Source organism: Balaenoptera borealis (assembly GCF_965194805.1).
Source record: "Balaenoptera borealis genome assembly, chromosome: 8".
In the NCBI taxonomy this organism is placed as follows: Eukaryota; Metazoa; Chordata; class Mammalia; order Artiodactyla; family Balaenopteridae; genus Balaenoptera; species Balaenoptera borealis.
In genome coordinates this window covers 73283453-73309433 of record NC_138865.1, presented here as the reverse complement: position 1 = coordinate 73309433, position 25981 = coordinate 73283453, and the positions used below count along the sequence as shown (strand labels likewise).

Sequence of the window (25981 nt, the reverse complement as noted above, 5' to 3'; positions counted from 1 at the left end):
TGTGTGTGTGTGTGTGTGTGTGTGTGTGTGTGTGTACATATATACATATACGCATGTATACTTTGCCTTCTGGAAGTGGACACACAAACCTAATATGAACTTGTTAAATATTCACAATTTAGTTAATCTACTTCCAAAGGAAAGGAAAACTTCATTACTTAGTGATGTTAGAATGTTTCCCAATGTTCTTCTCTTAACAGGAATATTTGTAACTTTCTCAGGACAAAAGGTCTGGATTTCATTAGATCATCAAAGGAGTTTATAAGCACAGCAGGTTGAGATCCATGCTTAAAGGGGAAATTCTAGTACTAGGGAAGAGTGTTAGAGAATGAGATGAATTTGATTCCTGGAGAACAAGCCCTAGTTATTACCCTGACAAATGAAAAGTAGAACTATGTGATGAAAAATTAAAGAACACATTTCCCCAGAATTTTTTGAATAATTTCAATATTACTTTATTGACTTACTGTATCATCATTATCACTACCATTATCAAAAATATTGATTAAACCACATACATGTATTATAAATTTTCGCTTGACAGTGCCTGCCTACAAGATCTTCCAGGTTCTATTCATTTTCAAATATTCTGTGGCATTGGAACAGAAATTCCAGTATTTGATTCTAAATGAAAGCTTCTAAGCTACTTCTCAAGCCCAAACGAAAATCTTTTTTTTCAGATCATGTGTTCCAATTTTTTTGAAAATTGTTACAAAAGGTTATGATCATAAAAGCTAAATAACCCAATTTAAAAATGGAAAATGGATCTGAATAAAGATTTCTCCACGGAAAATACACAAATGGCCAATAAGCACATAGAAAGATGCTCAACATCACTAGCCATCAGGAAAATACAAATCGAAACCACAACTAGGCACCACTTCACACGCACTAGGATGGCTATAATCAAAACAATGGAAAATAACAGATGTTGGCAAGTATATTAAGAAACTGGAACCCTCATGCATTGCTGGTGGGAATGTAAAATACTCTAGAAAATAGTTTGGCAGTTCATCAAAAGGTTAAACATAGAGTTACCATATGACCCAGCAGTTGCATTTCTACATATATGCCCAAGAGAAATGAAAACATATGTCCACACAAAAACTCATACATAAATACTCGTAGCAGCATTATTTAAAATAGCCAAAAGGCAGAAATAACCCAACGTCCATCAACTGATGAATGGATAAACTGTGGTATAGCTGTAAAATGGAATATTATTCAGCCAAAAAAGAATGAAGCACTGATACTTCATTCAACACGAAACCTTGAAAACATTATGTTAAGTGAAAGAAACTAGTCACAAAAGACCACGCACCGTATGATTCCACCTATAGAAAATATCCAGAATAGGCAAATCTATAGAAACAGAAAGTGGATTAGTGGTTGCTTAGAACTGAGAGATTGGGAGGGAATGGGGAATGACAGTTAATGGATATGGGGTTCATTGTGGGGGTGGTGAGAACGTTCTAAATTGATTATGGTGATGGTAGCACACCTCTGTGAATCTACCAAAAATCATTCAATTACATACTTTAAAAGGGTGAACGTTATGGTTTGTGAATCATATCTCAATAAAGCTGTTAAATATTTTTATAAAGCTTATGATCTTAATATTTGGGACACTGATTTACTGTGTGAGATTTTATTTGGGTTTTCCACTTTGATTTACAATATTTGCCTCATGCTTGCCCTACCATAGCTATTTGGAGTGGGCTTTCAGCTACTGGCAAACTGCACTGCTGCTGACTCTAAAGTTAGCTTTTGGTCAACATAGCTTTGAGAAAGAATCTGCTGCTCTATTCTTGATGGTGGCAGTGCCAGGCACTTCTGTGGTCTCTACCAGCCTGCCACCTCTACTCTATGTACCATAGGAAGGACATTACTATTTCTGCCTAGAGTCTTGGTGAATCTGGAGTTTTTCTGTACCTCTAGAAAAAGGAGCCCAGGGGGAATCCAGGGGGTGATTTTCCTCTGTAAATAAACCAGTGAGCTGGCTGGGCCCTGCTTCTTGTCTTCATCTGCCAGCTCCATATTCTAGGGGTTGGGTCTGGTACCCTCACTTCCTGCCTCAGCACAAATGTACTCCCAGTATAAACCAGTGGATCTGAGATTATATTTCTAAGGTGAAGTGCTTGACCCACTCTCCATCTCTATTTTCTACGTCATATACTCCGGGATCTTGATGCCTACTTGAACTTAACCAGATTTGCTGTCTCTACTATTAGGATGTGGCTTCTGCCTTTATCATCCTAATCTTAGTCACCAAGAAGCTGCCAATTTTGCCATTTTTCTACCACCCCCTTCCCTCTACAGCTTGTTATTTCATATTTGTCTGACCTCTCCTTAGGTAAAGGGTAACAATGCCTCCATAAATAAGTACACCAGGTGAGAATTACAGCAAAATGATGAACTCACCCCCATCCAAAGAGGGTCTCCTATCATATCCCTGCTGATTGTTGCTGTATCAAAATCAGACCAGTGCTGCCAGATCTGCAAATGTGCCAAGGACATAAAAATTCAAACTTTAAAGTAAAATGTCCTAGTCTATAAAATTTGGCTCAATTTTTTAAGATAAATGAAAAAAACACTCTGAAGACTAAATAAAACTTATCTGTAGGCCAAATTTAATCAAGGACCACCATTGCCATACATCTACTTGGGATTTGCCCAACCAATTACCCATTCTCCCAGCAGCAGTCTGCATTCTGCCATAGTGAGCTCACACCAACAGTTCTGACATAATAACACATAAAGGCCAAAAGAAAAATACTGACCAAATATGAATGCTAACTGTATAAACACACAAGATACAGTGTTATTTTGGTGTCTCAGGTGGAATCCTATGAAGTATACATGTGGAACCATCAGAAGTCAGTGTGGTCATTTCCTAAGGAAGACATTCTCCAATGATCATATCTGAGTTCCACTTTTTATTGTTTGAAATGGTCTTTGATACTGGTGAGGTGAACCATTAAAGAAGTTATCTAAAGAAATCCAAATCAACACAAAATAATTTTACCTGAAAGATCTAGGTAATCTCTATTTTTTTCAGTGCATCATTTTATTCTACTAGTTTAAATAAAATCCCTCTTATTTCATTCTCCTTCTAACCAAACAAAAACTGATTTCTAAACTGATCCCTCATGGCAGGCCCAGGTCATTTATGTAAAATGTAATGTTAATCATTGTGACAATATAGAATTCCTGATAAAGTAGGTGAATTTTTTTCTAAGTAAAGGCATTGTTCAAAGGTAATGATATGGCCATTAAGACTTTTCCTCCTTCCAAAAGGAAAAAAAAAATCAAATGATGAGTAGCTTGACATACAGATTTGCATACTTCAAACATCTGTCCACCCTAGATATGTTAATGAATGTTCGGAGTGATTAAACTTGAATTTGTAGTCTGTGGAAAGAAAGGTAATCCTAGGTAGGTATACCCTAGAATAGGTAATATATAAAGAATGAACAAACTAACGCACCATTGTGAAGCAATTATACTCTAATAAAGATGTTAAAAAAATTAATTAATTAAAAAAAGAACTAACATTACGTATTTATATATAATATACATATTTATACATATATATTTGTGTATATGTACAGACACACTTTAAAGCAGCTAGAAATTATAGTAAAACTCTGCTGGTGAATGCTTCCTTGGCATATCCACATTTTCTTTATTTACTATCATTTCTCTACTCACAAGGCTTATAGTTTTCCCCATATTTTGCTAATCAAATTAGCATTTATCATGAAATACTATTTCATGAATTTCTTTTTTAAAGAAAAACAATGAGAGTAAATTTAACCTAGGCCAACCAAATAAATAAACCCATCCTCAGAAAAAAACAAAAGTTCAAATGTACCTCAAAGATCAACTAGAATCTATTTATGTAACCCTGGGCAAGCTACTTGAACCTCTGTGAGTCTCTGCTCATCTGGAAAACGGGAGTGCGAGTCAAAACAACTGCTAAGATTTATTCTACACTTAACACTAGATGACTGGATTTTCCATTAAACCCCTAAAGTTTCACTAAGATTCTGTCTGCATCTCAGCTACTTCATACAATAAAAAGTGTTATATTGTATAAGGAAAAACACCATGCTGAATGATAATCCACAGAGCAGCTAGCCACCATAGATATGTTAAAGTCTATAAACAGACACACTCCTCCCCAATAAACACACACACACACACACACACACACACACACACACACACACACGCACTCAACATTATTATAGGGCCCTGTTGCTCAAACTTCAGCCATTTGAGTTTCATGTAGAATTTGAGTACCACCTAAATTTTTATTCACTCAAAAGTGGAATTTAAGTTATCTCTTTTTTTTTAAATCAGACACACCCTAAGCAATCATGAGCTTGATTGTGTTAGCTTTATGCATTTTTTCCTAATAAAATTTAAAATAAATCCACAGTCAATAAAATAAAACAAAATAAATTAACATAAAATAAAATTCCTCCGAGTACCATCTAGAATTGGGTTATATACCTTCAGTGAAAAACATACTAAACTTTGGAAAATACCAGAGTAGCTTATGAAAAGAAAGATATACACACTGTTCTAGAATATAAGATTTTGTGTTAAAGGAATCTATTATCATAATATTTCCACTGCATTTATTAGGATAGAAAATCATCAACTGCTACATCCATTACCTTTCATTAGTTATAGAATCTGATTCCATACATTATTTTAAAAAGGGAACAACAGGGCCACTGGTTAATGGGTAGAGTTCTCGTTTTACATATGAATTGGCATAAGTCCCACTCTCATCATGCCAGGTGTTGATGCCAAATCTTTTGGAACCATTTAGATCTGTGAACTGAGAATGGCATTTTCTGTGGACAACTGAATAATCATCATCTTGACAAGGATAACCCTATGGGAGGAGGGAGAAAGATAATATTAAATGACTGAAATATGTAAAAAGGAGTGATTTCCAAAAGTTGATCTTTACTGTGTTAGTTGTATTATGATGAAAAGTTAATTTTCAAACAATTGATTAATTTATTCTCTCAAATTACTAATACCTCTTGTATTTGGCTATTGCATTTATAAGTACTTCTAATTCTGAAAGAAGAATCTAGTTCATGGCTGTTTTATTTATAAAATTAAAATTATAAATTATCATATACGTAAATTTTTCTAAACCATAAATATACAGCATAAAGAACCATTTAAATTGTATGACCATCTGCAGAAAGATAAAAACAATTACAATTTAACTACCATTCAATATCTTTTTTACTAATATGTTATAATCATTCCAAAGAATAATATCGTGGGTTATATTTTTAATAGTTGCTATCAAGTCATACTTGCCAGTAAATGCCAAGCTGGAAGATTCATTCCTATGAGAAATTTACATCAGTATAACCCAGTATAATATTTAAGGTATTTATCCTTAGAGCACTTCCTGAAAGTTTCTATAGTAATAAAATAAGACACTATCATTGACCATTTCCCAAAGGAAATATTGATTCTCTCAGATTACATCAAGGGTAATGGTAGACAAGAAACATAAAGCCCTTGCACTGATTATCTAATTTCTGCTTCAAATTGGTACTAATTTTAAAGCACTAGGACAATATTGAAATTAAATCACCAAAACTATAAAACAATGAAAGAACACCAAAATAGTTCTAATCTTAGATTGGCTTTATTGAAAATAAGTGAAAATTCTAACCATATAATAATCATTATAGTGTCTATTTATTTACTGAGTGCCTATTATGGGTTGAACACGGTAGTTGAGTATTTATAACTTTTAATCCACAACAGGCTCTGAAGTAAGAATTATTACTCCCATTTCACATACAAGACCATTTGCTTAAAATCTCAGGAGAGAATCTAAAGAATGCTACTGATTCAGCCAGGGCTTCAAGCTATCTGCCTGTAAGACACATTATCCCACCAGCACCCTCATGAAATTCTTAATATTTAAGAGATAAAATATATAAACAATAAAATCCAAAAGCTACATAATATCCATGTCACTTTCTATATAGGTTTGGGCTTTTGCTTTGTGTTGTTGGGGGTCTATTTCTTTGGGGTTTGTTTGTTTGTTTTTGGTCAGCTAGAGGCCCTTTAAATGAGATTAGAGCATCGCTTGCCAAACTGCCCTCTAAGTAGGCGGCAGGATCTGCTGATTTCTACCCCAGTTGCAGTGGAACTGAGGACAGCTTCACATGCAAGGTCAACGCCTTCCTTTAGCATCTCCCAGACAGAGTGGACAATATATTTTGATGTGATGAGTGACAAGAATAAATGTGATGTTTTAGGAAAAGTATTCCAGCCGCAGAAGGTACTAAAGACTGAAGGTGAAAAGGACCGGATTCCAGAACTATGATTAGAACTGGATCTCAACAACTCACGTGTCATTAACTGATGGATGTATAAACAAAATGTGGTCTATTCGCACAATGAAATATTATTTGGCAATAAAAGGAATAAAATACTGATAGTTGTATAGCATAGATGAACCTTGAAAACATTATGCGAGGTGAAAGAAACTAAGCCAAAAGACAGATTGTATGATTCCTTATATGAAATGTCCAAAATAGGCAAGCCCACAGAGACAGAAAGTAGCTTTGCCAGGGGATAGTGGGAGGGGAAGGAATGAGGAGTGACTATTAATGGGTGTGATTGGATCACGAGGCACCAAGATACGTGGCTAAACATTATTTGTGGGTTGTGTCTGTGAAAGTGTTTCCAGATGAAATTAGCATTTAAACTGATGGACTCAGTAGTTTGCCTTCCCCAATGTGGGTGGGCATCATCCAATCTGTTGAGGGCCTGAATAGAAGAGAAAGGCAGAGAAAGTAAGAATTGGCCCCTTCCTGCTTGATTGCTCAAGCTGAGACATTAATCTTATCCTGCTCCTTGGTACTCCTGGTTCTCAAGCCTTCAAACTCAAAGTGAATTACGTCACTGGCTTTTCGGGGTTTTCAGCTTTGGTTTTGTTTCTGTAGAGAAACCTAACTACTACAGTGGGTATGGGGTTTCTTTTGGGGGTGATGAAAATATACTGAAATTGACTGTGGTGATGATGATATGACACTGGAGATACACTAAAAATCACTGAATTGTATGTTTTAAAAGGGTGAATTTTATGGCAGGTGAATTAAATCTCAGGAAAGCCAATATTTTTAAAAAGTGGTAAGTAGGGGTGTGCAATTCTGAAGTTAGGAAAACTAATTAAGAGAATGTTTGTTGCCTGTTAACACATAAAACTGAGTGCCTCCCATTATCAGAGATGTATTGGTAAACCAGCTCCCCCCACCAAAAAAAAAAAACCCACACAACTGATTTGTAATATTTGACAATTTCTGTGGTATAAATACTCCTGCCATGGTTGACTTCAAGCTACCAAGTGAAGTCAGTAGTGAACACTGAGTTGGGAAGACGTGAGCATGCTCATCTCATGCAAACTTTAAGAGGTGACACCAGCTCACCCTGAATCCACCTCTCCCATTTCGCATTGTGTAGTAGCCATGCAGTGTGAGTAGGTTAACCCCCCTCCAGGTCTAGGGGCAGAATCTAATTGGCCTAAGACAATAAGGATAATCTCACTCCACTCTCAATGACAGTGATTGGTTCAGTGTTAGGCATGTGACTTGAGTTTGTCCAAACAGCTTAAAGCCTAAGGTTTTGTTCAAGGGTTTGGGGGAAAAACATTCTTTTTTCCACTATTGGACATAAGTAAGGAAGCATCTAGCCCAGGTTGCTGTTGGCAGCCTGCCTACAATCAGTATAGCATGAAACCAACACCATAAAAGGCAGGTTTGAGAGTCAGTAAAAAGTATGATGACATTGCCGTATCAATCCTTTCCTGAAGCCAGACTTTTCAAAAAAATATGAGCAAATAAATTACTTTTACTGTCTGATCTGGTTTCAGTTGGTTTTTGCACAACCTACTAAAAGCATCCTAATATATACGGAATAATCTGCAATATTGAAACACTGAGGTTCTGAGAGTTAGAGCAAGGAAATGGAGCAAAAACAAGGGAGCAGCTGGGCATATATAAAAAAGTAGGAGTCAAGGCAAGCAGTAAATTTGTGCCTAAGCATATACTCAGGAATTAGAAGGATGCAAACATGGAACAGGTGAATAAAGAAGGTTTTCAAAAATAAGAACAAACTATCAGGAACCAGGAGGGTATAATTATTATAAGAAAGCAGAACAAAGTACGTTTTCCAAAGTTTAATACAAAAGGCACAAAACTGCATAGAAAAAAGCAGCTTCACCAAGAAGGTCCTACCTCAAAGGACCTTTATATTGACTGCAGTTCATACCCAAGGCTAAAGTGAGATGGTGGGAGTTTTGGACAAGTGAGTAATTTGGTGTACCTCTCAAACCAAGTATACAGGGAGGGTGTAATCATTTCAAAATTATTAGTAGTTTTCCCTTTTCTGTGTGTGTAACCACCCATTTTCCCAAGGGGAGATCAAAATTTGTTTTAGAAAAAAAAATGGCAACCAAAGAGCAAAGTAATATCACCTTCTAATGCAAAATAGGGTTTTTCTGAGAGACAACAGCCTTGCGATCCAGTTCACAGTCTTGAGGATTTTAGAATATCAATGACCATACCTGGAAGACTCAGATCATAGATTTCTCCAAGCATGTAGAGAAAACATCCTTTGCCATGAAGGCTTAAACTAGAGTTGGAATGGAGAGTAGGAAGATAGGGAAGAAGTCTGGGGCATTGTACGAAGACGAAAATAAGGGAAAAGTAAAGCAGGACAGCAGAAATAGTCGATGCATTTCCCAATTTTCCCATCCGTAGACTTAAATCAGACAGAGTCTCATTGACGCGGACAGAGGGAAGTGCACTGGATAAATGAGAATAATGGCACAAAGGTATAAGGGGTCTCCTGGGCCCCCATCTCACATGAGAACTCGGAACAGACCACCACTCATGCTGTTCTTTCATTTGCCTGGGGCACAGCCAAACCCAAACTGGCGGAACAGCATGGTCAGGCAGAGGGAGGCCCTGAGAATCATCAATTCTGAGCCACGTTTGTATCCTGTGGCATAAACAAGACCCTGAAGTAGTTGTAAGTCTGCAGAGGGAGTTCAACTGTTAGCTGCAGAGCTGAGCATTGGAGCTAGGTACTGAATGGGAGTCACAGAAGGCTTCTGTGGGGTCCACAGTATCTATGGAAGCGGAAATGAGGCTGAGTCATCTCAAACATGCCATGAGGGCTCCAACCAAGCCCAGAGAAAAAGAGTGAGAAATAGAAAAAGACTGACAGTTAACAACAGCCACAGACTATAGCCACTTATGCTGGCAAGGGAAAGAGCAACAAGCTGGACTTGAGATATCATCCCAGAGACCAGAACAGGCAGAGACCACCGCACAGAAAATGCTGCTCTTCCCCTCTGGCATCAGGATGCTAAGTTGCATCCCTCTTTCCATATACCCGGATGCCATCTCAGGGAAAGGTACAGTTGCTATTGCTGCATAACTGGCCAACCCATACATAGCAGTGTAAAAGAGTAGTCATTTCCAGATTCTTTGGGTCAGGAATTTCGAAAGGTACAGCAAAGCCATCTTATTGCTTCACAATGTCTGAGGCCTCAGCTGGAAAGACCTGAAAGCTGAGAGTGACTTAAGTGCTGGGGTTGGAAACATCTCTCATTCCAACTGGTAGTTGATGCTGGCTATCTGCTGGGACTTTAGCTAGGACTGTTGATGGAACAGCTGTACAACAACTCCTTGTGCCTGCATGGGGTTCCTCACAGCATGGTGACTGGGTTCTGAGAATAAGGATGGCAGAAAGAGAACCAGAGGGAAGTTGCGTTGCTTTTAATCAGCTACTCCGGAAATCACATAGCATCACTTCCATCATAGTCACAGTTCACCCAAATTCTAGGGGAGGTAACATGGACTTGCCTCTCCATGTGAAGAGTGTCAAAATCACACTGTAAGAGCATGTGCGATGCCAGCACATGTTGCAACCATTCTGGGAAAATAACAATCTGCCACAGGGAGAAAAGTAGGGTGTGTTGGGATTCCTAAGACCACCCCTAGATTCAGTGACTTGCCAGGAGGGCTCATAAAACTCAATATATAATTGTACTTGTGGCTATGATTGATTACAGCAAGTTGATTCAAAGCAAAGTCAGCAAAGGGAAAAGGCACATGGGCTAAAGTCCAGAAAAAACCAGGTGCGAAATTCTGAGACCAAGAGCCCCACCTCAGTGAGTCACACAAGATGCACTTAATTCCCCCAGCCATGTGTTGTGAAATGCTATCTACTGGGGAAGCTCATCAGAGACTCCAAGCCCAAGATTTTTCTTGGGGGCTGGTCACATAGGCACCCTCTGCCTAACACATACCAAAATTCCAGACTCGCAGAAGGAAAACAGGTGTTCAACATAAACCACATTGTTTGTGCAAACAGTTTAGACACAGTGAGCTACTCTTACTCAGGAATTCTTATCTCTAGATGCCAACAAAAGGCCAACCTTGTAAGCAGGACTTTTAACAGATAACAGTCTCAGATCTGCTTTTCTACACATAGGGGATGGAGAGGATCTCTGAGAAAGTGAGAGTTTTTTCAAGGAAGGTTAAATATCTCCTATAGGAACTATTTAAATTATGGAATCAGACTAAGCTTTAAGAGTATTGAAGAGTTAGTGTTTTCCCACTGGTTATGGGCTCGGGAAGAGGGCCAGTTATCAGTTAGACATACTTCCTCTGCATATGTGAGTTGCAGATAGTCGTTATAGTTTCAACACCCTAACATAATATTTAAATGTTTATTCAACATTTATTTAGTGGGGGTGGGAAGAAGTATTTAGAAACTGTGTATAGAAAGAGATTTGTGAATTGTCACACATTATTGGCTGATCCACTATTCTGGGGCCACACAGACCCTGAGTTCTGACAAAGTTCACTTAAGATAGGACAATCACTGCAAGCTTTTTCTGAGTCCTCCAGATAGATGAGGGTAACTGAAAGCATTTGTCTGAAGTGTGGAATGGGTGGGTATCAGAGCACAACAGCTTAAGAGGAGCTGGACTAGAGGAGACATTTCACAGAAAGAATTTAGAGGACTTACCAGCCTAACTGTGGATAAAGAACCAAAGATGTTCCATAGCTTCAAACCCAGATGTCTGAGAGAGTTCTAACACCGCTAAAAAGAGTAAAAAAGACATGGAGATGGAGAGGACTTGTTTAAGGAGGGAAATGATGAGTCACTTCTCAGACATTTTTAATTAGAGATGACATCAGTACAAAATGTAAAGGCAGTGTTGTGGGACAGATGGCCTGGAGAGAAGTCAGTGCCCTGTGCACAGCAGTGATCACTGGCTGGGGAAATAGCTATAAAGAACATTACTGGGATCATGGATTGTATTTGAATATGGACTGTGGCTTAAATAATTATACTGTATCAATTTTCCCCTAGGTTGAAAACTTTATCATAGCTATGTGTCTTTGTTATTAAGAAATACACATTGAACTGTTCAGAGGTAAAGGGGCACAAAGTGTCCGGCCTATTCTCAAATGGTAAACAATTGCTGACTCTAGGTAAAGATTATATGGGAGCTCCTCTTGCTAGTCTTGTAACTTTCCTGTAAGTTTGAAATTATATAAAAATAAGTTACCCCCAAAAGTGATGGTTATAGAGCCATGGGAGTGGATGAATTCTCTGAGATTATGTAAAATGAGAGGAGCAGGGTTCTAGGACCCAAATCTTTGGGACATTCATGGCTGGGTTCATAAAGAAGCCATGAAAGACAGAGAAGAAAAGGTATGGACAGAGTGTTGCAATGTCATAAATTCTGAGGAAAGGGAGGGCAAAGAATGTTGTGGTAGCCAACAACTGCTCACTTCCAAAGAAGCATCACAGAGGTCAAGACCTGACAAAACACAACACAAGAAGCAATCTCTTTTCATCTTTGAGTGTGCTGTTTCAGAGAAGGGCTGAGGATGTTGAATGAAACATCCGGATAGAAGACGGAAGAAACTGTCAGAGAAAAGAATGCTGAGGGCAAACAGGCCCTGTAGAAACAGGAACCTCTAAAGACCCAGCAAGACAATCACTGCAGGGAAAATCTGCGTTAAGGTTAATAAAGCTTTCTTCTTCCTTTTCTTCTCTTTCTCTTCCTTCTTCTTTTTAACAGATCATAGAAAGACAGGTTAGGATATTACAGAAGGGTCCTCTTGAGTCCCCAGTCGACCTTCCCTCATTGTGAAAGACAAATAGAACACAGTTTTACCACTTATATCAGTAAAATGTATCAGTGTATCTTTAAGTGATGGGTATCCAATTCTTAGATTCCTATCCCCTTCCCACCCTCATTCCCATAGCCTCTAAGCATCAATATCTCCCAAACCTTTTTTTTTTGGAATAAGATGACATTGCTGTTTCTTAGATAACCATATACCCAGTCCTTACCCATTTTTTCCCAGTCTTCCAAGGGGTTGTTCTATGGTTACACTTATTCTTATTTGATTTCATCCTTTTTCTTTAGGACCTTTTATTTTTCATAGTTTTATTTTTCAAGGTCATTTTCAGTTTTAGGCCTGCCTTCTGGAACATCAGTAACTCTGCCTAATTTAATATTACAAGATAATTTGAAAGCACAGTCTCAATTCCTTCATCTAGATAGCTCATCCATAAAACTACATAATGGGTTACGTTTCCTGGCCAAATCAGTCACTGCAAACTAACCTTGTGTCCACCATTACAGATAGCTATTAGCCACCTGGCATTCATACAGCAAAGATCATTCTTCCCTAGCATGCCTATAAGTATCCTCATTTGGTATACTCCATTTACTCTTAAAAAGGTATTGAGGCAACAAGCTTATTTATTTGAATGTCACATTGGATGGAATGAAAATAGATATTAAAGTAGATTGCTGTGATGTTTTGTTTGATTATTTTCAGTATATATTATGTATAAAATTCTTCCCCACTTACGTGCACTTGACTGAAGACCCACCTTCCCCTAGTAAGGTTGTCTTCTAAGCACACATGCAGAGTGATGTGGGAAGAAAAGAACAATTCCCCTACAGCCAAAATTACTTTACTAACCCTGGGGATCACTTGGGATAGGCATCTTAGACAGATCCCTTCGTTCATTTCCCTTCACTACTTTTAAAATGATTTCATTCCTATGGGATATTTTTTCTCCCAGTGATTGAATTACAGATAAGAGTAATTGGCAAATGCAGCTATAAAGAACATGTAATTAGTTGGATATATTACTGTTACCTACTTAAGAAACCTTTACTATCTCTTTTTATTTGATAAAATTTTGCAAAGAAGAAGCGTTTGTAAGAAACACAGGTATTCAACTAAAGAAAAATAGTTATGGGAAATGCAAGGAAGTGTAGGCTGTGAATATAAGTATAATCATCTATATCATTAATGAGTCTGGTCATCACAAAGAAGAATATGGAGATCTACATGAACAATCACATCACAAAATAAGCTGACTTTTTTTTTTTTAAACATACATATTTTTACATGTATGTAAATGAAAACCCAAAGAAGTGGTTTAGTGGTTCTCTGAGGAACCCTGGTTCTTTTTTTAATATATAAATTTATTTATTTTATTTATTTATTTATTTTTGGTTGCATTGGGTCTTCATAGCGGTGCACAGGCTTCTCATTGCAGTGGCTTCTCTTATTGCAGAGCACGGTGTGTAGGCTTCAGTAGTTGTGGTGTGCGGGCTCAGTCGTGGCACGTGGGCTCTAGAGCGCAGACTGAGTAGTTGTGGCGCACGGGCTTAGTTGCTCCATGGCATGTGGGATCTGCCCAGGCCAGGGCTCGAACCCGTGTCCCCTGCATTGGCAGGCGGATTCTTAACCACTGCGCCACCAGGGAAGCCCCTAAGCTGACTTTTAAAGACAAATATCATTCAAACTTTAGTAATGGCCAGCATCAAAAACTAAGCAATACACTATTAAACATTAGTTATTGACAAGTTTTTCTTTCTTATGCACAAATTTTGATTGTTCCTATCATTTTAATATAAAAAATAAACATCATCTTTCTTATTCCTCAGTCTACATTCTATGAGGACACTTGCCACTGTTTTATATTTATAGTGGTGTGGTTAGATATAAATTTGAGGCCCAGGGTTCTTGATTTTCAATTCTTTTTTTTTCTTCTTTACAGAAGTCAAATATGCTCACTGCAGAAATTTAAAGATAATCAAAAGGAGGAAAATAAAATCTCCCAGAATCCCAAGTTCCCTGAAGTAGAACTGAGCTTTTATGACTTGACCCAGAAACAAAAGGAGGTCATGGTTACTTAACTTCAGAAAGCAATATAAGATGAAGGTATACTATCAGAGGAAACAGGGTTCTTTCCACTAAAAGGACACAATGCTAAAAAATACTTGGGGATCTGAGTTTCCTGAGAATCAAAACCCAAAATTTCTCAGCTGTTGGTGATACATGAGGTGAGCAGGAGTTAAAATATTTATTTTTTAACTTTCAAGTAGACTTGAATTAAATGTCTGCCAAGGTACTTATTCAAAAAGATTACTTGGTCATAAATAACTATTAGGATGAGAAAGGATCAATGAGAATCAAATGAAATCAAATCATAGAATTTGAGAGCCAGAGAACTCATACAGATCTTTCTGTCTGTATCAGTGAGAGTTCTCCAGAGAATCAGAACCAACAGGAGACAGATAGAAAGAGAGAAAGAGAGCATAGAGAGATATGATAGACTATCTACCTATCTTATCTATCTCTCTATCTTATCTATGTATCTATCTATCTCTGGGGAAGCCCTGTGGAGCTATATGAGTAGCTGCCAGCAGATCCTAAGGTTGAAGCTGGGGCCTAGGAAATGCGGTCCCTTAGTGCTGGCAGAATGCCATGAGACTCGGATTCAGAATTGTTTTCCTATAAACTACAAAATCATGCCTATATGTATACATATAAGGTCAGCACACATATGTGCAACACACATTGAATTTAGGTGGAGGAATTTAGGTGGAGGCATGAATTTAGGTGGAGGAAGGCCACCATCTCCTTCTGAACCCAAGTAATAGAGGGCTGTTTCTCTGGTTAACTAGCAGCAGCATTTTGGAACACCTTGACATTCATCAAAAAATACTAGGTACAATCATGTGACCCCCTTCTCTCTTCTCCAGTTCCACTCCCCCACCAGCACCTCTTTTGCAGAAGAATCTAAAACTCTAATTTCATCTCAGTCAATAGCACATAATAAGATAAACAAGCATAATCAGCAAGTGGCCATGATTCTTTTGTTAATAGATAGTGATTCAGAACCTTAACAGGACAAAAAAGACAAAATTAAATAGTAGATATATTAAGATGCAGTACAAAGCAAAGTAGTACTAAAATAAAACTCATGAAGACACATCATTAACTCTGAAACATTACCTAATTAAAGTTCAGCCTTAATTTTCTGAATAAAAGTTTGTCAAAACCACACTTTAATCTAGACTACAAGGCTTACACATGATTATTCCCTGTGGCCAGAATTACATCGCACAACTTTTCGTGCTATTATGTTTTTAAAACAGAACAGCAAAAACAACAAAAGAACAAGAAAAAAAGAAAAAGACTGCCTATACTGGAATGAAATTATGGAAGATCATGGGGACACAGAATGGAGCAAAGATACAAAGAGAGGGCCTTAAAAAGAAGTGGGAATGAAAGCTAATTTAGTTGACAGGTGATACTTCCTATAGAACCACCAACCTGTTCTAGATTCACTTTCTGACCCAGCTGTTGGTAGTTTCCAGAAAGTCACTCTTTCCCTTATCTTCTTTTTAAAGCCACTGTTAGACATCCCTTCCTAGGAAGCAGGAAACTAAAGACAATTCTAGCCTTTGGGGAGTTTCTTTCATGTGACTGAGCCTAACAGAACAATAAAAGGCTTTAGATGATGCTCACCTGACTCCTGTCCAAGGTGTAACTTGGTCTGGGATGATACTCAAAGTATTTATAAATTAGCACACACCAGGCAGTCAGATTAGGCAAGTTCTAGATGCCCCTGGTCAGGCAGGCGTTAAACTACCGTAAGGTCCAGGCTGGGCCCACTCAGCCATGAGGCACAGAAAGTCCAGTGTCTATGGCCCATAGTATTTTAAAGGGCCCACAAAAATGTTTTCATTTTTTATAAATCAGAATTTTCCAAATGAATATAACAATAATGTGAATATACTTGGTGCCACTAAATTGTACACTAAAAAAGGGTTAAAATGGTAAATTTTATATTATGTATATTTTACCATAATAAAAAATGCAAATGCCATTTTGAAAAACCAACTCTATTAAGTGATAGAAACTCATACTGAAGCTAGGAAATGATGTCAGTAATTTAATATCCATAAACATCTTAGGGCAGTAAACTATGGCAGCTATTAAGCAGAAAATTTTGCTTAAAATAGGGAACAAAAGTCCAAAAGTACTTCTCAGAAAAAAATGAGTATTGTATGATTTAGTTTTGTGTAATAACACTCATTAGTATATTGGTAATAATTTCAGGAGGCTTAACAATAACATGGTCACATAACATGGCCATAAAATACCATAATATAGTCACAAATAGTCATAAATAGGCAAGAAGACAAAACAGTATAAAAGTATAAAAGGAAAAAGGATAGGTAATCTTTACAAAATGCCAATGAGAGATACAGCCTAAGAAATATATCTGTTTAATAAGCCTCTAAATCCAAAAAAAAATGAATATAATCCAACCTGGATTATATTTGTCTTTATAGCAATGCAGTTGTAAAATATATTAATTTTTTTTTCTTCCAATGGAAGAAACTCAAGGCCACAGCAAATTTCCAAATAGCACAGAAATATCAATATTTTAACAATGCTATATCTGTACTAGGGCATAGAACCCCAGTGATAGGACAGGCCAATCCTACCACTGTTGGTAATATTTTAAACAGATACAGCCTCTTTTTTTTACCTACTGTGAAACACTGCTTGGATTCCTTGTAATCAATTTGGAATGCATGCCAGCTTTAAATCATAATTCTATTAAAAACTTCCTCAGCTTTTTATCTCTGAAACAACTAGGATATGCAACACTTTTTGGTTTAAAGCTACTTATACGCCTGGAAAGATAATTCAATAGGCAGCTATATTTAGGAAAACAAAATGGTACTTCACACAAAATGATCAATCAGATGTACTCAAATGGCAGCTGCAGGGCTGGGAGGAGCCATGTACCTCCAAAGTGCTCCCACTGAGGGACTGGTCACTTGAGTCAATCTTTGGCCCTACCTTTCTATCCTGCTATATTGTAGGTTGACTTCCAACACCCATATTTAGAATCTAGCCGACACTCTGGCTTACCATTTTTTCACCTTCTCAAGTCAATGGCTTGGATTCCATTATAGAAACTCATTCCCATGACCACATCTTGGGATCTGTCATTCCCCAGAATTGTTCTACATCTGAAGTATCAAAAAATTCCCGTACATTCCCTTTGCTCACTACTTCTAATTCTTCTAGCTCTCTCACTCCTTCACTACTGCCGTGCTTGTTCTTTTTTTAATTCCCTGGACCCTTCAACTTCCTGAGTTTGCTAGTCTGTGCCTGAACTAATTATTTTCCTTACTAATCCTGAGTGTGTTCAGTTGACTCTCCACCATTACCCTCAGCTCACTTGTCCTTTGTCTCAAAGGCTCACATACCCTACAAATAGCCAGCTTTAGACCAATCTTCTGATGTAACTTCTCTGCAACTTTTCGTTTATTTTGGTTCTTTGGGAGAACGATAGGATAGCTTTTAAGAGAAGGTATCTTTCATTGAAATTGGGTGAGTCATAGTAAGTACAGTGAGTCCCCTACATACGAACCTTCAAGTTGCAAACTTTCAAAGATACGAATGTGTGTTTGCACGTCCATTCATGTAAATTAGTTCACGTGCCTGGTGTACATTGTCACGTGTGTGCATCCTCTACAAGTGGTTGTGCCTTTGTGTGCTTTACTGTCCAGCACTGTTGCTGTGCAACACGAGGAGCTTACTAATGAAGACCTGATGAAATTGGAGGCCCAGAGAAAGGACGAAGAGAGACAAGAGGAAGAAGAAGTAACTGAAGAACTGAAGAGATTCACGACACAGGAAGTAGCAAGGGGATTTTCTTTATTTGAGGAGGTACTGTTAGGTTTTGAGGCACAGGACCTGAACGTAGAACAGTACATGAAGGTTGCAGCAGCCATTCAGAATGCAGTCCAGTGCTACCGTGTCATCTATGATTAGAAAAAAAGAGCTACTACCCAGACATCACTGGATCGTTTTTTTCAAGAGGGTAGATAGAATTGAATCCAGCAAGGAACCAGAACCTGTGCCTCAATGTCAGGCATGAGTGAAACTGCAGCTTGCCTTCTGTCACCTATTGCTGACTATCCTCCAGCTCTACCATCTCCCACCTCCTCTCCCTCCTCCAGTCAGTAACTCTTCTTGCCTGTTCACTTGATACCAGCCCCTGTATGCCAGCTGTTGTACTGTACTACTGTACTTTTCAAGGTACTGTACTGTAAGATTTTAAATGTTTTCTTTATTTTTTGCATTTGTTTGTTTTTTATGTATTATTTGTGTGAAAAGTATTATAAACCTATTACAGTACAGTACTATATAGCTAATTATGTTAGTTGGGTACCTAGGCTAACTTTGTTGGACTTAACAAATTGGACTATGAACATGCTCTTGGAACAGAACTTGTTTGTATGTAGGTGACTTACTGTACCCAGCTTTAAGAGGTGAAGTTCTGAAGAAGTAGCTTGCAATTCTCTTTCATTTCTCTCCTTGGAAATGATTTCATAGCTTCCTAATATTCTGTATTTATTCATTCATGTCTAGAGCTGTGGGGAGATAATTTGCATTCTCTTAAGACTTCTTATGATGCTATCCCACTTTATGCAATTATGAATTAAGCAAATGTAAGAGACCATAATATAAAAATTTATAAAGTCTCAATTCATGCACAAAATTTAAAATAATACAAATCAAAATATTTTAAGATTTTTTCAGGAATTGCATAATTGCAAAGGTGGTAGCCTGAGTGAATGGTGAGCTGTGTTTATGCTAAGGCCACATGGTGAAGTCTCTAGCAAGTAAAAAATATTCTCCTTATTTTGTCAGTATTTTATGAATCATACATTTGTTTATGTGCACAGTAACTTCTAAGTCAGAGTTCAGTCACTATTCTGCTGTTACTTAACCATTCATTGTCATTACAATTTAAAAGATTTTTTGTATTCTATAACAATATAATGCAAGCATTCATTAAATGGGGTGCTAAAAACAGTGCCTCAAAATCAATTCCTTTGATAAAGAACTTAGAAGTGAATGAACAAAACTCTAAATAAAGCCAAACAACTGCCAGCGCATGCTGCATGCTGTGCTGTTAATGTGGAAACAAGCAACATGAGAAATACTAGAAATAATGCTGAAAAAATTAAAAGCACGAATATATAACACAATAGCTAAAGATTCATGCACCCTGGGAATACATCGCACATTCTTTATATTTATGCTCTTGGGGAAACTAGTCCTTTGAATTTTGTGAGTTTTTAATTACATGTCTTACAACTTCCCTTTGTTTGGAGATGGAGCCAAATTCCATGTATATAAGGAAATGAGCCTGAATTGCATTTTTACATAATATATTTGTTTCCTTGTGGTTTTTCTGATTATAAACCACCATGCTTACTACATTGGAAAATGCTGAAAAGTATAAAGATGAAGAAAATCACTTAGAATTTCACCATTCACTAGTCAACTTTACTAGCATTTTGACAGTTTCTTCAGGCTTTTTTCCTCTATACTTTTACATAGTTTGGATAAAATACACATACAATTTTGTATCTTAATGTTTTTCTTGACCTTAAATAAGAAGATTTATCAAGACAGTAAGAACTATCCATGGACTTTCTAAAGGCTATAAAATATCTCAGCATGTGATTATAACCTATTTAATTAGTACTGTCAGAGAGGAAAAAAACTTTCCTTTACACTTCTAGGTTCTTCTGACTGGTCTAAGAATTAAACTGACATGAGACAGATTAACAGGAGAAAGTCTAATTTATTTTCATACATACAGGAAGCCCACATACATGAGAAGGTCAGAGTCCCTATGTACATGAGAGGTTCAAAGACAGAAAGGTAAAATAAGGTATATATGTCATCCTGAGCTAAGGAATGGGATAGGGGCCTGGAGCTTCCAAGAAAAGGAGGGTTCACAAGACAATAAGAAAAGCAGATGTTTGGCAATTAGACATTTGCCCTACCATATGGATGGGGTTACTTAGCTAAAATTTATCTCTGTAATAACTTTTTTTTTTTCTGGGAAAAATTCTCAGTTTAAATTCTTCTAGGTAGTTAAGGGAGGAACAGTAGGTTATCTTGAACACACAGGGTCTCAATATCTTTAACTCAAAAAAAATCCTCATGCAGGAGTGACAAATTTTGGGGAGGCTCATTCTGAATCCCTAGAGCACTACACCTAATACTAAAACATTAGGTAATTTCCAAGTTTTGCTGTAATAAATAATTCAGTGATGAGTATCTTTGGATATAAATTTTATCCCTGGTATGAATTATTTTTCTTTGGGGAAATCCTTAGGAGAATTATTAGATCAAATAGTATCTCAATTCATATCGCCAAAAAGATTAAAATAATTTACAATATTCCTGGCAATAGAAAAAAGTACCCATCTCACTCCAACTTTACTCAACTATTATTATTTTAAAAAATATTGCCAATTTTATTAGCAAAAAAGTTTATTGCTTTAATTCACATATTCTATTATTTGTGGGTTGGGATTTTCCCTGTATTTATTAGCTAGTTAATAATAATAATTTCCTACTTTGTGAATTGTCTTTATATGACCTTTGCTCATTTCCCTAGGGTTTTAACATTTTTCCTGCCAATAGGTCTGAGTTCTTTATGTATTAAGCATATTAATCCATAAGCCATCATATTTGCTTTTCTTATGGTTTGAATGCTATTTTTTAATGAGAAAAAATAAATAAGATTAAATACAACGAAAGTAGTATCATGAATAGTTTACTTCCCTAAATTGGTTATGCCACTGTTTCAAAAAACTTTTGATTATTCTCATCTGTTTATACTTTCAAATAATTTTCAGAATCTTAGAGTTCCGACAGAAAACAAAATCCATTGGAATTTTTAATGTAATTATATTAAATTTATAAATTTAACTTATAATTTAGTTTTCCAGTCCCCTCAAATGGTAGTTATTCCCTTGTATTTGAGATTTCTGTCTCAGTTACCTTTGGTGTATATTTATTAAAAAAAAAAAAAAAAAAGAACCTTAATGCCTTCAAATAACAATTTATGATTATCTTCTTGGAATCCCTCATGGTTTGCAGTCAGATGGCAGCTGGAGCTGCAGTCCAAGCTTACTAGGGTGGATGTCCAAGATGGCTTTGTCGCTCATAAGTCAAGCTCATCAGTGTTCCTTCTCATGGCCTCTCCCTCCAGCAGAGTAGCCTAGATTTCTTACATGGTGGCTCAGGGCTCCAAGAGTTGGAAGCAGTCTTATTAAAGATAGCCTAGGGCTTCCCTGGTGGCGCAGCGGTTGAGAGTCCGCCTGCCAATGCAGGGGACACGGGTTCGAGCCCTGGTCTGGGAGGATCCCACATGCCGCGGAGCAACTAGGCCCGTGAGCCACAACTACTGAGCCTGCGCGTCTGGAGCCTGTGCTCCGCAACAAGAGAGGCCGCGAGAGTGAGAGGCCCGCACACCGCGATGAAGAGTGGCCCCCGCTTGCCGCAACTGGAGAAAGCCCTCGCACAGAGGCGAAGACCCAGCACAGCCAAAAATAAATAAATAAATTTATTTAAAAGATAGCCTAGATTTGGCATAGGATTACTTTTGCCACGTTCTATTGATCAAATCTGTCACGTGACAGCCTAAATTCAAAAGGTGGAGGAACATTTACCTCTTGCTGGGGAAGTGGCCTGTCCACCATCTTTGGAGACGAACTACCACATATTCTTTTTTTTTTTTTAATTTTTAAATTTATTATTTATTTATTATTTTTATTTTTGGCTGTGTTGGGTCTTCGTTTCTGTGCGAGGGCTTTCTCCAGTTGCGGCGAGTGGGGGCCACTCTTCATCGCGGTGCGTGGGCCTCTCACTATCGCGGCCTCTCTTGTTGCAGAGCAGAGGCTCCAGATGCTCAGGCTCAGTAGTTGTGGCTCATGGGCCCAGTTGCTCCGCGGCATGTGGGATCTTCCCAGACCAGGGCTCGAACCCGTGTCCCCTGCATTGGCAGGCAGATTCTCAACCACTGCGCCACCAGGGAAGCCCCACATATTCTTTACTGATCTTTATTTGATCTAGAATTTTCTTCATAAAAGTATTTAAAATTTGTGTTGTTATAGTAATTTGTATGTTCTTTCTTTTATAGCCTACTAAGCAGTTATTGCTAATATGAAGGAAAGATATTGTCTTTGATACATTTATTTTGTATTCAATCACCTTACTAAATGGTCTTATTCATTCTAGTTACTTATTTTAACATCTTGGTTCTCCTGAGAAGATAATCATACTATCTGAAAATAAAGATTGTTTTTCTCCTCTTTTTCAATAGTTAAGTCTCTTACCTATTGCACCAGTTAAGATTTCCTAAAAAAGACTAATAGGAAGCAGCCTTGTTTTGCTTTTGTATAATTGTTGTATAATTTTTAAGTACAAGTATATTGAAGTTGTAAGCTGGACATATTTTTCCAACATACATATTTCCTGGAGCTAAATTAAACCACTTATTTTCATATGCTAATACAATACAAATTAATAGAAAGGTAGGTTCTTATTCCAGATAAATTGAATTTAGGGAGGGGGACAACAAAATAAGATGAGGAAGAAAGTAAATAATATATTTTGGACACTGCAATATTTTCTCCCTGAAATCTATAAACTTATTCCCAAAATAAATCATAACCATAAAATATTCCATTAACTCCCACAAATAGCTAATATCTCTAAATAAATATAAAACATCATAAATCTCAGCAATTTGTCCTTTCTTCTCAAGCATGACTATTTACACTAGATGTAAAGAATCATATTAAGTACATAAATATTTAGAATATGGCTTTTCAGCCCTCTTATACTCACAAGTGGCTGATATTCATACGGTGGAGCATATTCTTCAGCATATGTTGTCAATGCACACCTAAGAAGGGTAAGTCAATATTTAAGAAAGACTCCAAAAGAAAAATATTTAAAAATTTTAGTAACATACGTTTTACACGAAATAAAAACATTTCAAGGAAGATTGGCCCTAGTAAAAATTTAAAAATTTTAAAATTCCCAGGCCTCATTTATAGTGTTAACTAACACCAGCAAGGTGCCTTTCTTAAATTACTTCCAATTCAGCACCACCTACTATTCTTCAGTACTAATGATACGCTACCAACTCCAAGTCCCTAAGCTCACGTGCATTCCAGACAAAGGGTCCTCTTTTCCACTCACTTTCTGCTTCTCAAACCTTTTTGACCCTATGCCCCGTGTTCTCTGCTAGATGACAACTGAAAAATAATAGAAGACAACCAGGTGGACTGAGATTACATAGCTTCCCCAACCTCCACCCCATGAAACACACAGAACGGGTGAATGAAATACATCCTCCTCCCCCAAGTCTACAAACAAAGCCAAGGGAAACCATGCAGTGCTAGAAATGAAGAGGATATTCATTAGAATGGGAGGCCATAAGCTGATGTCCCAAGACTCAAAGCTGGAGTTTGAACTGCCTATCAAGGTCAGGAGACATGGCCTTGGGTTCACAGAAGGCACAGAGCTAAACTGCTACTTACAGCCAGGAGTCTGTAAAGGCTGTACCTCATATCAAAGAGACCAAAGAAACTCCAGCCATCAGACCAGAAACTTGCAAGAAAGTTTCTCTCTGTTCAGCATTCAGAATGGGGGAAAAAATTATTCTCCTTTGAGAAATTACAGTCCTGCTTCTGTTCCTGGCAATATTATGGGATTAAATGGTCAAAGAAACTCCTCTGAGAATTGCACTCCTAAAAATATAGGGTACAATGAAATTTAAACATTTTAACGCATGGCTGACCTGGTGGGAAAGCAGAGAATTCAACAAGTAAAAGAATTCAAAAATAATTAGGAAGTCAACTAGGAATGGTTACTGGCTACAGGTGCTAATATTTACTTGCTGGTAACCACCAATTGCTGCTGGTCTTTCAAGGTGTGATTTCCAGAGGGGCAACATTAGCATTATCTGGGGACTTGTAAGAAACGCAAATACTTGGAGGCTACCCCAGATCTACTGAATTAGAAACTCTGGGGGTGGGCCCAGCAATCAATGTTTTAACAAGCATTCTAGGTGATTCTAAAAGTCTGAGTATTGGCAATTAAAAGAACAAAAATTAGAAGCGTAACTTTCAAACCAGCAAATAGGATATTATTTTTAAAAAACAATCTAATAGAAAGCAGGAAAGGAGAAAAAAAGAGGAAAATCTTTTCTGCTCAGAAGAACAAATTAAAATCATAAAAAAATTAAATATCTTGGCAATCACAATGAAAGTAAAGGGACTAAACCCATCAGTGAAAGAATTTTCTCAAACTTAAATTGAACATCAAGTTGTATTATATAGCCCAACTCTATGTTTTGTTTTTTTTTTTTGGTTTTTGCTTTTCAAGTATAGTTGATTTATAATATATTAGTTTCAGGTACAGCATAGTGATTCAGTATTTTTATAGATTATACTTTATTAACAGTTATTACAGGGGGAGAGTTTCAAGATGGTGGAGGAGTAAAACACGGAGATCACCTTTCTCCCCACAAATACATCAAAAATACATCTACATGTGGAACAGCTCCTACAGAACACCTACTGAATGCTGGCAGAAGACCTCAGACTTCCCAAAAGGCAAGAAACTCGCCATGTACCTGGGTAGGGCAAAAGAAAAAAGAAAAAACAGAGACAAAAGAATAGGGATGGGACCTGTACCACTGGGAGGGAGCTGTGAAGGAGGAAAAGCTTCCACACACTAGGAAGCCCCTTCACTGGCAGAGACGGGGGTGGCGGGAGGGAAGCTGCAGAGCCACGGAGGAGAGCGCAGCAATAGGGATGCAGAGGGCAAAGCGGAGAGATGCCCGCACAGAGGATCGGTGCTGACTAGCACTCACCAGCCTGAGAGGCTTGTCTGCTCACCCACCGGGGCGGGTGGGGGCTGGGAGCCGAGGCTCGGGCCTCGGAGGTCGGATCCCAGGGAGAGGAATGGGGTTGGCTGCGTGAACACAGCCTGAAGGGGGCTAGTGCGCCACAGCTAGCCGGGAGGGAGTCCAGGAAAAAGTCTGGAGCTGCCGAAGAGGCAAGAGACCATTGTTCTGGGGTGCGCGAGGAGAGGGGATTCAGAGCACTGCCTAAATGAGCTCCAGAGACAAGCGCAAGCTGCAGCTATCAGCGCGGACACCAGAGATGGGCATGAGACGCTAAGGCTGCTGCTGCCGCCACCAAGAAGCCTGTGCGCAAGCACAGGTCACTATCCACACCTCCCCTCCTGGGAGCCTGCGCAGCCCACCACTGCCAGTGTCCCATGATCCAGAGACAGCTACCCTGGGAGAACACACAGCATGCCTCAGGCTATTGCAATGTCATGCTGGCCTCTGCCGCCGCAGGCTCGCCCCAGGCTCGCCCCACATTCCGTACCCCTCCCTCCCCGTGGCCTGAGTGAGCCAGAGCCCCCGAAGCAGCTGCTCCTTTAACTCCGTCCTGTCTGGGCGGGGAACAGACGCCCTCAGGCGACCTACACGCAGAGGCTGGGCCAAATCCAAAGCTGAACCCCGGGAGCTCTGCGAACAAAGAAGAGAAAGGGAAATTTCTCCCAGCAGCCTCAGGAGCAGCGGATTAAATCTGCACAATCAACTTGATGTACCCTGCATCTGTGGAATACCTGAATAGACAACGAATCATCCCAAATTGAGGAGGTGG

General features: G+C 38.2%; 1 protein-coding gene across 1 annotated transcript in view; it reads right to left on the bottom strand.

Annotated features, from left to right (window-relative positions):
• Positions 1–4629: 4629 nt before the first annotated feature.
• CFAP95 (cilia and flagella associated protein 95) overlaps positions 4630–25981 on the bottom strand; it is a 93344-nt gene continuing 71992 nt past the window's right edge. Inside the window, exons 5-6 of the mRNA XM_082403709.1 lie at positions 23142–23199; positions 4630–4909 (exon numbers count right to left, since the gene is read on the bottom strand). Of these exons, the coding sequence (XP_082259835.1) occupies positions 4718–4909; positions 23142–23199 (250 nt within the window). The 3' untranslated portion in view covers positions 4630–4717. The remainder of the gene's footprint in view (positions 4910–23141; positions 23200–25981) is intronic.